The sequence below is a fragment of the Sapajus apella genome, unplaced genomic scaffold, assembly GCF_009761245.1.
Source record: "Sapajus apella isolate SASKATOON/1434 unplaced genomic scaffold, GSC_monkey_1.0 scaffold43, whole genome shotgun sequence".
Taxonomy (NCBI): domain Eukaryota; kingdom Metazoa; phylum Chordata; class Mammalia; order Primates; family Cebidae; genus Sapajus; species Sapajus apella.
The window spans coordinates 15596892-15610983 of record NW_022436983.1 but is presented as its reverse complement, the minus strand read 5'-3'; the positions used below and the strand labels follow the sequence as shown (position 1 = coordinate 15610983).

The window sequence follows — 14092 nt, the reverse complement described above, 5'->3', positions numbered from 1 at the left end:
TAAACAATCTAAATTACACTGTTTATTTATTTAAAAATGTACGATTAAGTTATTATTGACTATAGTCTCCCTGTTGTGCTATCAAATGGCTTTGTTTGTAATTTGAGATATATAGCACACTTAATCCAAATGGGGTTTAGGCAGCTCACAGTGGAAGTCTGCGGGAGAAATGAAGAGCTGCGCCCCGCCTTACCTTCCGAGTGCTTCTTCTTGGTGTGATAGGCCAAGGCGGAGGCCTGGGTGAAGGTCATGAGGCAGTGCTTGCACATGAACGGGCGGTCTCCGGTGTGAAGGCGAAGGTGGTTCTTCAGGGTGGAATTGGCTGCAAACTTCGCCCCACACTCTTCACAGGAGAAAGGCTTCTCGTCAAAGTGCTCCGTCAGCTTGTGGTACTGCATGCCTAGGGAAGCCACGCATACCGGGGCCAGAAGGGATGCTACTAATCAGTGTATGAATCTAGCACAGGATGCCAAGAGCACTGTCTCAGGCCAGGCCTCCAGAGGAAGCACAGCACCAAGCCCAGGGTGCCAGGCCACGCTAGTGCCCACTGCACACATCCACGCTGCTCTTTTGCCCACCAGCTGGCATCCCCAAAGTCACCTGGCCTCACTCCTGGATGGACCTGGTAGAAAGTGAGGCTGGGCTTATCTCCCCCATTCCCCCTCTCTCTCTTAAAGAAGATCCAGCTACCCAGAACTAGGGAAACTCAACTCGCCTTCATGAGGTTTATCCAGATTCTTAGGATAAGGGAAAATCATTCTGACTATACATCCCATAATTTCCATGACTCGTTTGTTACCAAGAAACAGGTGGCACATGTAACACGAGCCAGGTATTAAGTAGCAAGCTATTACTGTAAACAATAAGAGGTATATGCTGTTGTGTGCTCGCTCTATTACAGCACAGCACTAGTGTTTAGCTCTGTTACCTTAAGTCTTCATAACAATCCAACAAAGTAAGTGGTATCAGGGTGCTGCTTTAACAGATTTGGGGAAATCAAAGCTCAGGGGGCTGATTCCAAAGCCCATGCTCTTCTCAAAATATTGCCCTGCCTCTGTAGGAACCTGCTCTATTTTCTAAGCCCACCCACCACCCTCATTGCATACAACTAGGGGCAAGGCCTGAAATCCAAACAATAAAACCCACAATTATCATCCTGCTACTCTGCCTTCTTGAATGTACCTGAGGCATGGGCAAATTCTCTCCCACAGAGGTCACATGTCACTGGAAGCCTCTTTTTCTTCTTCTTGGGGACGTCAGCCTCTCCGCCTGTACCATGGGCCTCCAGCTGATGTTTCTCCAGCTCCTTCTTAGAATCCTTGGTCTCGCTGCACTCCTTACACTGCACCTGTTTGCTCTTGGCCACGCGGCAGCGCTTCATGTGCACCTTCAGGCGGCAATAGAAATGGAAGCTTTTGTCACAGGCCTTACAGACAAAGCTCTTCTTGGCGGGGTCTGGGGAGGCAGAAGCCTCTTTCTCTTGCTGTCCTGGCAAGGAAGTAGTCTCTCCTTGATCGTTCTGTTCCCCAGGCCGGCTGTCTTCTTTGGCTGGCTTGGCTGCCTTTTCATCTTCTTTGTGGTTGGCTTCAAGGTGAAATTTATTACTCACCTTCCATGTTTCCTTCTCTCCATCTTCCTTAGTAAGGATACCTGCATAAGAGAGACATCTCATGGCTCTGGGAACTCTGTTTCCCTTTTCCTTTATACCTTTTCTAACACACTTCTTAAAGGAGACTAGAGACTACTTGAGATCCTCAAAAACACTCTGAAGTCATATCATTGTCCTCTTTACTTTCTAATAAACACAAAGAACATTTTCCTCTACGTCTCACAATTTTTTTAGGTATTGAGAACATAAAAAATGAATGTGTAACTTAAGGTTGTGATAAACTCTTACATGAACTTCTGCCTCTTTCTTCAGGAAACAACCTGGGGTCCTGCAGGAACCCCCTTCCTGCCCAGCCCATTCCTTACCAGTGTCTGCTAACTCCTGCATGACGGGCTGCAGGCCTGGGAAAGATTTGTGGACACTGCACAGGAGGTGGCATATTTCAATGGCCGAGACCGATCTTTCCACAGCTCTGCCCAGCACTGCTCTCACGGAAGCTTCAGGGCTGGCTGTCTCAGAGGAAATGCTCAGAATCTAAATGAATACCAGGAGACAAAGGTGTGGGGTTAATCTCAGCAGATTTTCTCCATGGTTTTCAACTTAAAAAAAAAAAAAAAGCTAATCCCAGGAAGGCATTGCTCCATTTATAAGCAGTTTATATATCGCCTTGTGATAAATGTGGTGGACAGCTCTGTTTGCCAAAGAACAAGAAAACTAACAAAGCAAAAAAGAGAAGCATGGATCCAGATAAATGTACAAATACAAAGATACATGCAGGGAAGCATAAAGCATTTTCTATAAGAAACAGCATCTCAGAAACTAGGAGTCTCCTGAAGACCTTTTCTGGATCTTAATATTAAAAGCTTGAAAAGCTATAGGATTTGGTCATTGGTGTGTCTGTCTTGAAAATCAGGATAAATTTTCATAATATGTAATTGTCTCAATGTCTGGAAGTAATTCTGCATGATCAGTGGCTTTGTATTTTTAGACACTTAGATGTACCCGTTTAAACGTCATTTTCTTTCACAAAGAAACTCAGCATTTTAAAGAAGGTTCAAATAGAAGCTTTAAAGAGGCCAAGAATATTATTTCAAAGCCATTGTCCTCTTTCAGAATGTTAGAGCTATCAGCAGAAAGAGTCGGTGCACTGAGAAAATAAAGCTAAACCATCCACAGATGGCCAAACGGAATTTTCATTTTGGAAGATATTTTATTTCTGCTCTTTTCAAGTCTATCTAAATAAACCTGATGTCCCTGGAGGCAGGCATGAGACTAATTAGTGAGGCTAAAACTGATCAACTGCAGAAGCCCCATCTCTGAAGTTGTGGTGTGCTGGAGAGAGTCTAGCAGATGAATCTTTCCTCTGAAGCCCCGCAGAAATGTGTGCCATCTTCTTCCCATCTGAGTCAGACCAACATGTGGCTGTCACCTGTATAGAGACAGTTAGAAGCCAGCCCTTCTGCACACCTTCCACACCTACCTGAATCAAAAGGGCACTACACTTGACTCTGTAGTTTAATTTCCTGTTCTTTTCTTGTTCTTCCCCACTCAAGATGCTCATGATCCTGCGCTAGACACCCATGAATTCCCCTAGTCCCCACCTGGTACTCCTGGGATGCTGGCCACATTGTGTGAAGCCTTACAGAAAATGAGCTGGCACTATTTGCTACCCCATATGGGCAAAAGCTTTGTTCTATCTATGTTTATCTTGGCTCTTTCTAGAAGCCAGAATAGAACATGTAATAAGACCAGTTTTACTTTCCTTCATCTGAGAGAAGCTGCTTCTTAGAACAGGTAAGAGAACATCATCATGACTCCAGGGGATACTAGGTTTAGACAAATGGAATAAATTGGTTTGAGTCATAGGAACCTGGGTTCAAATCCTTACGTCATCTCCTCCCTACCAGAGCATTTTAGATAGTAACTTAACCTCTTGGGGCCTGGGAACCCTTGTCTATAAAATGTAATAACATCACCCGTCATGTAGAGCCAGAAGGATTAAAAATGCAAATGTGTTAGTAAGCATTAGCTTACCATGAGGCACAGACATTCGTTCCAGCCAGGCATGGTGGCTCACGCCTGTAAACCCAGCACTTTGGGGAGGCTGAGACAGGTGAATCGCTTGAAGCCAGAAGTTCGAGACCAGCCTGGCCAACATGGTGAAACCCCATCACTACTAAAAATACAAAAAATTAGCTGGGCATGAGGATGTGTGCCTGTAATCCCAGCTACTCGGGAGGCTGGGGCAGAACTGCTTGAACCCAGGAGGCGGAGGTTGCATTGAGCCAAGACTGCACCACTGCACTGAAGCCTGGGTAGCAAAACAAGACCCTGTCTCGAAAAAAAGAAGGAAAAAAAAACCCAATGAGATGTTGGTTCCTCCCTCAGGAATGAAGACAGTCCCAGGCAACAACTGTAAAACTCTCCGGCATTCTGCTTTTCGTGCCCACCACACCTCTTTCAGAGTCTCTGCCAGGCGCTCCTCCTCTGAGGTACAGAACCTGCACTCAATCTTCTGTTGGATGGCCTCCAAGATCAATTGGTTATGCCTCAGGAGTGTTTCCAAAGTGGCGCGTTCTGGGGTGGTCACTGAAACAAACAGGGATCAGAAACTCGTTAGTCAAACAATGAGTACCATTTTTCCTTCACCCTTCCTCCACTCAACTCTTCACAATGAAAACGCATTTCCCTTATCTCCTATCTGAGGCTGGCAGTGGGGAAAATGGCAAACAGCACTGTAATCAGAGTATAATAATCAGGTAAGCTTAAGATAATTACAGCATCTACTTTTTAAAAGGTTTACAAACTCTCGTGTCCTTGAACTAAACTGCCAGTCGTCACTTCTAACGGTAGGGATGTGGGTGACTACTGCAGGAGAGCTCTTCCTACTTTCTAGGAAGACTGACAGTAATCTCTAATGAGGAAAACTCCTCCCAGAGGTCAGGTAACTTACCTGCCCGGAAGAAAGCACCGGCACCGGGCTCCCTTCCTATTTCCTCCATGAGCAGGTCCAGTGAACAGGGCTTTGTCTCCTGAACCACCAGCAGCAGCTGCCAAACGGCTGTGGCAGAGAGTGTCTGCTTTTCCAGAACCGCTGATATCAGGGAACTGAAACCACCTGAACCAGAGTCACGTTTCACAAGCTTCTCCATGACCTTCAAGATGGGGCACAAACACGCACGTAAGAGACTCTCTAGCCACTGGCCCCGCTGCAGAGCTGTAAGTCTAGGTATTGGGTTACAGTGAACATATGTTGGGGAAGGAGTTTTTCAACATCCTTCACCTCTCTCAATCTGAGAGGTTTCTTACACATGACAAAGACAAAGTTCTTCATTTCTCCTTTTGAATGCCTTTCCTTATTACCACAGAAATTAGAACTCCACGTTAGAAACTGAGTTATCTTCTATTTCTCCTCTACTTAGCAATTCTCAGAATGGCTACATATGTATATTTACAGAAAATATAAATATGTGTGTGTGTGTGTGTGTGTGTGTATATATATATTCATATTTTTTCCTTCTTTCTCATTTTACCCTCCCCTTCATCTGTTTCTCTCCCTCTCTTACCTCTCTTTCTCCAGGGGCTAAACTTGTCATGTGTGAGATCATCTTTAATAATATCTGGTTGTCTGTGAAAATCTCAGAGAGGTTTTCATGATAGCGTCTCAACAGCTCAGTCCCATAATCATCAGGGCTTGGTTGGACTGTAAAGATATTAGGAAAACAACGATATTTGCTGCAACAAAACCTCCTGCAGAAGACTCCAGGATGTTACAAATCAGAGAGGAAGAGTGATCAGCACAAGACCTCAGTGTCCTCTGCAGAGCCCTGGCTTGGGGCCTCATACACATATGTTCAGAGCTCCTCTGCCTACGCTTCATCGCTTGGTGCTTCAGGGTCACAAAACCATTAACACTTTGAAAGACAGTGCCTGGTGGTAGGAGCCAGCAATTGCTCACCGGGGGTGTAATTAGAAGGCTGTACTTATAAGAGACTCAGATGTGCAGATTCAAGGGGGGGGGTGTCTGTCAAGCCTGAGGGAGAGGATCCGTGTGGCGATCCTAAAGACAAACACGAATCAAGGTTCTGCATGTGAAGCTGACCTGTGGTTTTTCTATTTAGGTGCCCGTTGAGCCAATTTCTTAGGTTCTCTCTTCCAAGAGGTCATATTTACTGGAAAGTTAAGAAAAATCAAAACTATCAGGCATTTCTCTCAGCTTTGCAGATATTTAAAAATGTACTCCCTTCTTTATCCCAGTAACTCCACCTCTGGAAATGCAGCCTTAAGAAATTATCTGAAGGTCTTTGTCTATGTACAAATTGTCAACGCACAGTCTGTGCTGATAATGACAGTGAAAGCAACAACAACTAATGCTTACTGAGTGCCCATGTGTCGGGCACGGTGCGAAATGTTTTACATGGATTATACCCGCCACAAAAACGTATGTGATAGGTACCACTCTTACCCCATTGCACACAGAAAATGAGGCTCAGAAAGGTTAAGTCACTTGCTCAGGGTACTTCAGCTACAGAATGCACTCAGGTTGCAGTCCCAGGGAGTCTGACGCTAATGCCTGCAGTCCTAACCATTATGTTCCATCTGCTCTGAAATAAGGGCACGAATAATACACCATATACATCCTTATGATGGAAAACTATACAGACTTCAAAAACTAGGATTGTGGGGAGATTTTCTGAACTATAGAAAAGAATGCTGCTGCAATGTTACATGGGGGAACCATACAATTATATAATATGATAGTATCTCAATATTATAAAAATGATAGATCAAATATGTCAAGGTGTTAATATTGACATACTTGAGTGGCAAGATTTTAAATGGTTTTCTTCTTTATATTTGGAATTGTCCAAGTTTGTACAAGTACATACTACCTTTATAGGCTAGGAACAAATATCCTTTTTCTGAAAACCATCTGAGGCCTAAATGCTCTAGGATAGGAAAGAGTTGGTTTGAGTTGGAATGTCTTTCTAAGGAATAGGATATGGACGCATTTCCCCAAGCTGAGCAGACACAAGAGTGAGTTCTGTGGACTGCTGGAAGCAAAGAGCACTCTGGCAGAAAAGTGGCGATTGGGATTTGAGGCTTTGCCGCTCCTATTTGTGAATAGAGTTGACAGGATGCTGAGCCTCATGAGCACATTTGCTCCTCTGGCTTTCACAGATGATCCTGGACAGCCCTGGGAAAGCCACATGTTAATAAATCCTGAGCCACAGGAACACCATGACGGAGCTTAACCGAGAAGAGTCACTCTCAGATTTCAGATCTTAACTCCAGAGATATTGGGAATTATCGATTGATGACAGCTAGTTTCTACTCTGCAGTGACATTTCTTAACATTATCTTATCTCCCCAGCATGGAGCCAAAAGGGTGTTTCAAGCTATAATAATTTTCTGGAAGAGTGGTTTCAGTCCAGAGAGTCGATGATTAACTAATACCTGTGGCGCTTGGCAAAGTGGCTAATTTCTCCAACTTCTCTAGCAGAAGGCCCAGGTTTGGGAAAGTCATCTTCACAGCCTGGAGGAGTTTTACCAAACTCTCAGCAGTCAGGGTCTTCTCTTCAGTCATTCTGTGCAACAAATCTTCTATTGTCTCCTTGGGTGTTCTGTCCTCACAGCAATTCAGAATCACCTGCAGTGGCAAGCAATCAACCAGATACCAGTTACTGGCAATTCAGCACTGATCTGACACACTACTGGAAAACCTAGCGAGACGGCATCACAAGGTGCCCCATCTCCAAGTCCTCCTCTGTTGATCTCCAGCATCATTTTTTTTTCATAGTTTCTTCCTTATTCTGTTACGATAGAAATCTAAAATAATCTCCAAACGAGTAACTGTGAGAATCTTTCTTTCTCAATTGCAGGTCTGTGTATCTGCTCTGCCTCCAATGGCTTGTATTTTGTGAAAATATTCTTAAACCAGGCCTGTATGATGCAGCCAGTAGCCTATCTCTAACCTGGTTCTTTAGCTGTGGCTTGTTTGGACACTGAGATTGAGAAACACAGATTGAAATTAATATAGTTTCATGTTTTTTGATCTTTTAGTAAAGTTCACAATATTAGCATAGGTTATAATTTCAGAGCAACTATATTGTTTTACTTTATTTGTATAGTGATCTGAATACTCAGATAATTTGTACATTAGGTCTGTGGACTCCAAAATAATAGATTTAAAGTGCCTTTCTGGATTATTTTCTTGTGAATTCTTTATTATCCATTCCTCTCATTCTCAACAGCCACACACATCAGCTCCAGTTATAATTTAACAATTCCGCTCCTTTGTCCTTCCTTGGTATGTTAGAGGATTTTGAGTCAAAAGGGCATAGAACTTTAGCAAAAGGATGAAAATAAAACACGTGACAGATATTTTACCGATATTTTTATATTACAATAGAACCATTTCTTAATGGACTATGGCATCATATGCATAACTTAGCTCTTATGGAACTGATAAAGCAGGGGATTATTTCAATACGCGTAATCTACAGATTCACAGGAGCTGAATTTTGAGCTTTCCTTTGGGAAAATGCCAGCTCCTAGTCATGGTAGTATGCCAGAGGCCGCCATTATCAAATTAACTTCCATTTTAAAATAATGAATTTAGCTTTAAAACCAAATTGGTTTTATATATATGAAAGGAATATATATATATATATAATAAATCAAGTTGTTATATTCTTTGTCAGTACAGAACATAGTCCTTCTCTTTAAGGTCTAATATACAGTAGGTATCTACTAAATAAATCATAAGTTAAAAACTAAGAGCTTGTATCTAAACACCATACTGATTTCAGAGCTAAATCTTGGTTCCTAAGCAATAATCTGACACATAAAGAGGCAGCCAGATACCAGTAAGAGTAAGTATAGGCTTTAAGGCCAGACAGACCTAGTTCAAATTGCAATTCTACTATTTATTGCCTGTGTGACCTTGGGCAAGTTATTTAACTCTTCAAGCCTTATTTTCCTCACTTGCAAAAGATAACAATACCAACTCTTGCACAGTTGTTCGGAGGATTCTGTAAAATGAAGGTGCTGTTTGTATAGCCTTGCCTAACTCCTAGAACATATGTGATCTTTAAGAAATGACAGCGTTACTGATACCATTAGGGAGAAATACACATAGGGGTTAAGAGAATGTGCTTTGATTAGAAGTCTGGTTCCTAGTACTGGCCCCAAACAGCTGTGTCTTTGGGTGAGCTGCTCCACCTCCCTAGGCTCTGTTTCTTCATCTTTAAAATACAGGTAGTATCCATGACATCATAAAGTTGCTGTGAGGGTGAAACATTTAAAAAGTCCTCAGCATGTTGCCTGGCACACAGTAAGCAATAAATAAATGACAGCTACAGTAATCGCCCCTTTTTTTCTGTTTCCAGTCCTGATGTAAATATGTTCCTAGTTACTGCTTCTTACAAAACCCAACATACTTATAAAGGCCATGGCATCCATTGTTAGCACACTTTCTTAACAGAAAAAAAGTTCAAAAAGGCCTGGTACACATTTCACACGATGTCAAAATACTGTGGCTATTCAATCAACATTCACTTCTCTACTCCCACTTTATCAGGCTGCTTCAGCTTTCACGAGAAGGAATCGGTTAATGAAGCTCTGGTGGACCCCCAATCTTAAGAAGTGTTTTTGTGATTTATAACTAATTTAAGCTCTTCTGCTTCAGCTTTCTCTGTCAAGTAAACTGAAAGTGACAGTAGAAAATGACAGTGTGGTCTATCTTGCTGCAGAGAATGAGGCTGAGTTTGGACTCTATCTATAAATGCTGTTTTACCAAGATAATGAAACAGTTCAAAGGACACATTCAATCTAGCTAATAAGGAAAAGGTTTGAATGAGTAATTGAATGAAATAATAAAGAGGGAATCGGGAACTTCTAGAGCTATAAGCAACTTACTTAAATTGAGTGCCAGAAATTACACTTAATTTGAAGACTAAGGGGAAAAAACAGAAGTTTAATCTTTGTATATTTTCTTTCTTGAAGAAGTTCAAAGGACTTAAAAATTTAAAAACAATTAATTCATAAAATGTAATTTTGAGATTAAAGGTTGTTCCCATTGCGTGTGTGCGTGCACACATGTGCGATATAACATCATCGAAAAAAATAAAATCAAGAATCTAGTCCTCACTGTAAATTCAGTGCTTAGCCATTATACCAGTGGTTTCTAAACGTTTTCTCTCCTCAACACTGAAGTCACTTCCCACAGTTTCAGGAATTGATGCCACAAAAGTACTCTATCCCTATTCCTTCTTTCCAGATATAAAAATATTTTTAGCACAAAGTTGAAATCAATAACACCAACAAACATAGTTATCTACTTGCCTCGAGAAGTCATGCCAGCAGTTTTATGAGGATTTTAGTAGCTAGCTGGTGGGAGAGTAAATTGGTGCAACCTTCCTGAAGGGCAATTTGGCAACATGTATCAAACACTTGAAAATTTTTATACTCTTGATTTCAAAATTCCACTTCTTAGAAATTCTTGGAAATTATACTAAGGGAATAATTTAAGAGGTATGCAAAGATTTGTGTGCAAGAGTGTTCCTCACAACATCACTTATAATAGCCAAAAAAAATGGACACAAATGCTCAATGATAAAAGAATTAATTATGGTATGTCCATTAGACAGGATACAAAATCCATATTATAGGTATAGACATGTATTCACGTATCAGGTAAAAAGCCAAGTTAGAAAACCATATGTTCTGTATAACCCCACCCTGGGATGACTCAAATGAGAAAGAAGGGGAACACAGGCTTCAACATGTTAGCAGTGTCATCTCTGAAATTAGAATTTTTTAATTTTTGATTGTTTTCCCAATTTTCTACATACTTCAAATATACAGTACAGCACATTTCTATAAAGGGGAAAGTGCCATAATAATTACAAATTGCCTCAACATTTGAACTCTTGATACAGTTGTTTACAGTAAAAACTGATTGAGTCAGAGCAGGAATAGCATCCGTCCATCCATCCATCCACGTACCCACACGTTCATCAGTCCATCCACCCGCCCACCCACCCACACATTCATCCATACATCCATTTCCCATATGGCTCTGCGTGCAATGCCCTCAGTAAGCTGCTTCGAGGAATGCAATGGGACATGAAACAAGCACCTCAGTTTCAAGGTGCTTACTATGCAGTATGTATTAAAATACTGCAAAGTATAAAGTGAATGTGCCACAAAATAATTTTTGAATTCAGAAGGAGGGAGGAGACGCTTGACACAGTTACCCTTTTTTCAGTGCCAGTCAGGAATTCCTCCTTGGCTGTTTCGAGGAACTCCATAATAGGCTTCAGCTGTGTTACACACTGTATCAGGTCCTCTTTGTGTTCTAGTAACAGAACAGACAAGGTCTTTCCCTCCTCTGTGCTCCCTGGGGGAGAAAGAGTTAGAGACACATAAGAGAAGTTAGTCAATTTGAAGAAAATGACAGCATGGTTTGTCAAGAGAGATCTAACAGAATAGTAAAGTGATTTTCAGCTTATTCTGAGCACCTGAATGCAGAATCTCTTTTACAGAGGAAAATACTTTATTATTCTGTTTAAACTCTATGAAAGGAAAAATGTTTCATTTATCTGTCGAAACACAAAGCTGCAGAGCCAGCCAGAGGTTAACTTCTGGTTGGCAAGGCCACTGCTTTGTGCCTAACCCAAATGAGAGAAACCTCAGCCTTTAAGTGCTGTCAGCGAACCAGTACACCCTGGGCACTCAAGTCATTGATTTGGATGCGTGGCTTTTTGAAGGACAGGAGAACATGGATGATATTCTCCAACTTCAAGGTGTCAGACTAGTTAACTGTGGGATAGAAATGGAGACTCAAATTTAGTTGGTATATATTTAACATGCAGCTTCTGGAATTAAATATGAAACTTATGTGAAAACCACTTAATAACTAAGCCACCAAAGAAATGTATCATTGGAACGAACTTTATAGCATCATCCCAAAATAAAATCCCGCCATTCCAATGGATAGGATCTTCTCCTACCTTTTGGCTGCACTGCGTCTACATCTTCTGGCTTCCTGTCTAATAGTGCTGTTTTTACTGCAGGATTAGAATCTTGGTACAGCCTCAACAGGGACACGACCGTCTGAACATCCAGGCTCTCCTCTCTTACTTTACCCAGGATTCTCTGGAATGCTGAATGTTCTCCTCCACCCTCCAGACATTTCACTATAGTCTATGGAACAAAAGGACCCAGAAAGATAGATAAGCAAACCACAAGAACCACCGCTCCTTGCATTTGGCAAACAAGGCCCTCAACAGTTTGATTCCCGCCTGCTTCTCCTGCAGCTCCTCACCCACTGCGCTTTCTTCCCGGGTGGCAGTTCCAACAAGCCCTGCGGCCCCACGCTCCTACCCCATCTTCTGGAGGACTCCAATTCCACGACTCCATGCACTAACCTTGCTCAGGGGCTTCCTCTGCTGGGAGGCCTTTCCCGGCCATGGGCCCTACCTCCTCTTCACTGCTTTTAATTGGACATTTTTCACACTATAACTATTCTTTTTTCTCCAACTAGACTTCTTAAAGACAGGGATAATGCTTTCTAGGGCTCTGTATGCCTAGCAAATAGCATAGCCTGGCACACAGTAGGGGCTCAGTGAACTTTTAACAAACTTAATGTACTTTTTACCTAATTATACCTTTCTGAATCTTATGGCATTTTAAGCATTTCATTGGCAAGGATGTCTGAATTTAAATTTAATGAACTGTCATTTTATTATTTGAGAATGCAATTAAAATCTCACAATTTAGGAAAAAAGAATACCTTAATCATTTACATTATAAATGACAGACTATTTAAAAAGACATGGGCCTTATTAATTTTAGATATAGTCTGTAACAATTAAGGCTAACAATGTGTTGGCTTGTAGTTGCCAGCTGTAAGAACACATGACTCACATGTTAATTATCCCACGTGAATGACTGCTTTCAGCCTGAAGGGGCTTCGCAGTCTCTTCCCCTAACCAACATTTATATAATGAGCGTTGCCTCTGGCTTTGTGCCACTTGACCTTTCGGTGGCATTTGGCAGCATTTCTGTATCACAATTCTCTTCTGATTTCAGCAGCACTGAAGCATTTGGGATAAGAACTTGCCTTCCTGACCACTCCCGTTCAGCCTTTCCCACTGGTTCTTCTTCTAAATCTATAACCATTAACAGCACCTAAGACTGGTCTCAATCCTTTATTTTTTTTCTCCTTTTATATTCTCCCTTTTGAAAAGCTCTCACATATCTAGCTTTAACTGTCACCTTTATGCAAACTACTCTGAAGAGCAGCTCTAATCCTGCGCCCTTTCAACCCAGAGCTGCCACACACTTTCCGCTGTACACACCTTATCCTCCAGAGGGCTCAGGGGTGCATACAAAACCAAACTCATCATCTTGACTCTTCTAGACCCTTCCAAGACATCAACAACCCCAGCGGTAAAATAAACAAAATTAGCATTCCTTTCTTTGGTCTGACAGAACATCTTTCATGCAAATGCCAGGAAGGTCAATTGGAAGGTAGGATTGATATTTCTATTTTAGCAATAATGAATTTACTTGAAAAAAATCTAGTAACCAAAACTGAGTTTCACGGCTTTATACTACAATCTACCTTTGATGTTTTTAGTGTCAAGATTATAAAATAGAAAGTTTTTCTAACAAGCATCTTTAGAGAGCAAAAGGTTAGTTTTCTACACATCGACACATCTCCCCACCACATTGAAGGAGCTCATGAAGACTGTATCAACACAGCAAAATTTAGCTAGCCAGCGGGCATTACAAATTCTGATAGTAATTATATGTTTAAGATTTTTATTTAGAGAGATTTTCTCTTTCTCCTCTCCTCCCAAATAGGAGCTATAAATGAGTTAGACCTTGTGTTTCTTGGCTTTGCTTTAGCTTGCTTCCTAATCACAGAATGCCTGTATAAAGAAAGCTAAATTAAACTTTAAAGTTTCCTGTGTTTTTTGGTCATCTCCAAAAGTAGACATAGACAGAACACACTTTAATAATCCATATCAGCATACCATTAGCGTAAGTAACTTCTGAGAACCTAAGGTAACTCCTCTTCTACTTAAAAAATAATAAATAAGAAATGAAGACATCAGTTGAATGCTTAATCCCCTTTGGCTAAACTAAATCAACTTTTCATGCTTTTGTTAGTTGGCTTGAAATCTCTTTAAAATGCCTTTTCACTGACAGCAGTAGGGACCCCAAGGCAGGCAGCCTCTAAAATGGATCCCAATGATACCTGACTCTGGATATTCATGCCCTTGGATTGAACCTCATGACTTGCTTCTGAGAGAGAATATGGTAAAAGTTACAGGATGCTACTTGTGAGGTCAGGCTGGCATGACTTCCATCTTGCCTGTGTGTTCTCTCTCTGCCCTTGCTCTGGGAGATGCAAGCTGCCATGTTGTGAGCTGCCCTACGGAGGGGCCCATGTGGCCAAGAACTGATGTC

At 41.6% G+C, this 14092-nt stretch overlaps 1 protein-coding gene across 5 annotated transcripts in view; it reads right to left on the bottom strand.

Moving 5' to 3' along the window:
- ZBTB40 (zinc finger and BTB domain containing 40) overlaps positions 1–14092 on the bottom strand; it is an 83068-nt gene that overhangs the window by 18150 nt on the left and 50826 nt on the right. For all 5 annotated transcript variants that reach the window (XM_032300729.1, XM_032300730.1, XM_032300731.1 and 2 more), the window contains 9 exons: positions 11626–11818; positions 10870–11012; positions 7067–7259; positions 5176–5312; positions 4563–4764; positions 4065–4198; positions 1975–2143; positions 1183–1650; positions 194–400 (listed from right to left, as the gene is read on the bottom strand). In XM_032300729.1, coding sequence (XP_032156620.1) covers positions 194–400; positions 1183–1650; positions 1975–2143; positions 4065–4198; positions 4563–4764; positions 5176–5312; positions 7067–7259; positions 10870–11012; positions 11626–11818 — 1846 coding nt within the window. The remainder of the gene's footprint in view (positions 1–193; positions 401–1182; positions 1651–1974; positions 2144–4064; positions 4199–4562; positions 4765–5175; positions 5313–7066; positions 7260–10869; positions 11013–11625; positions 11819–14092) is intronic.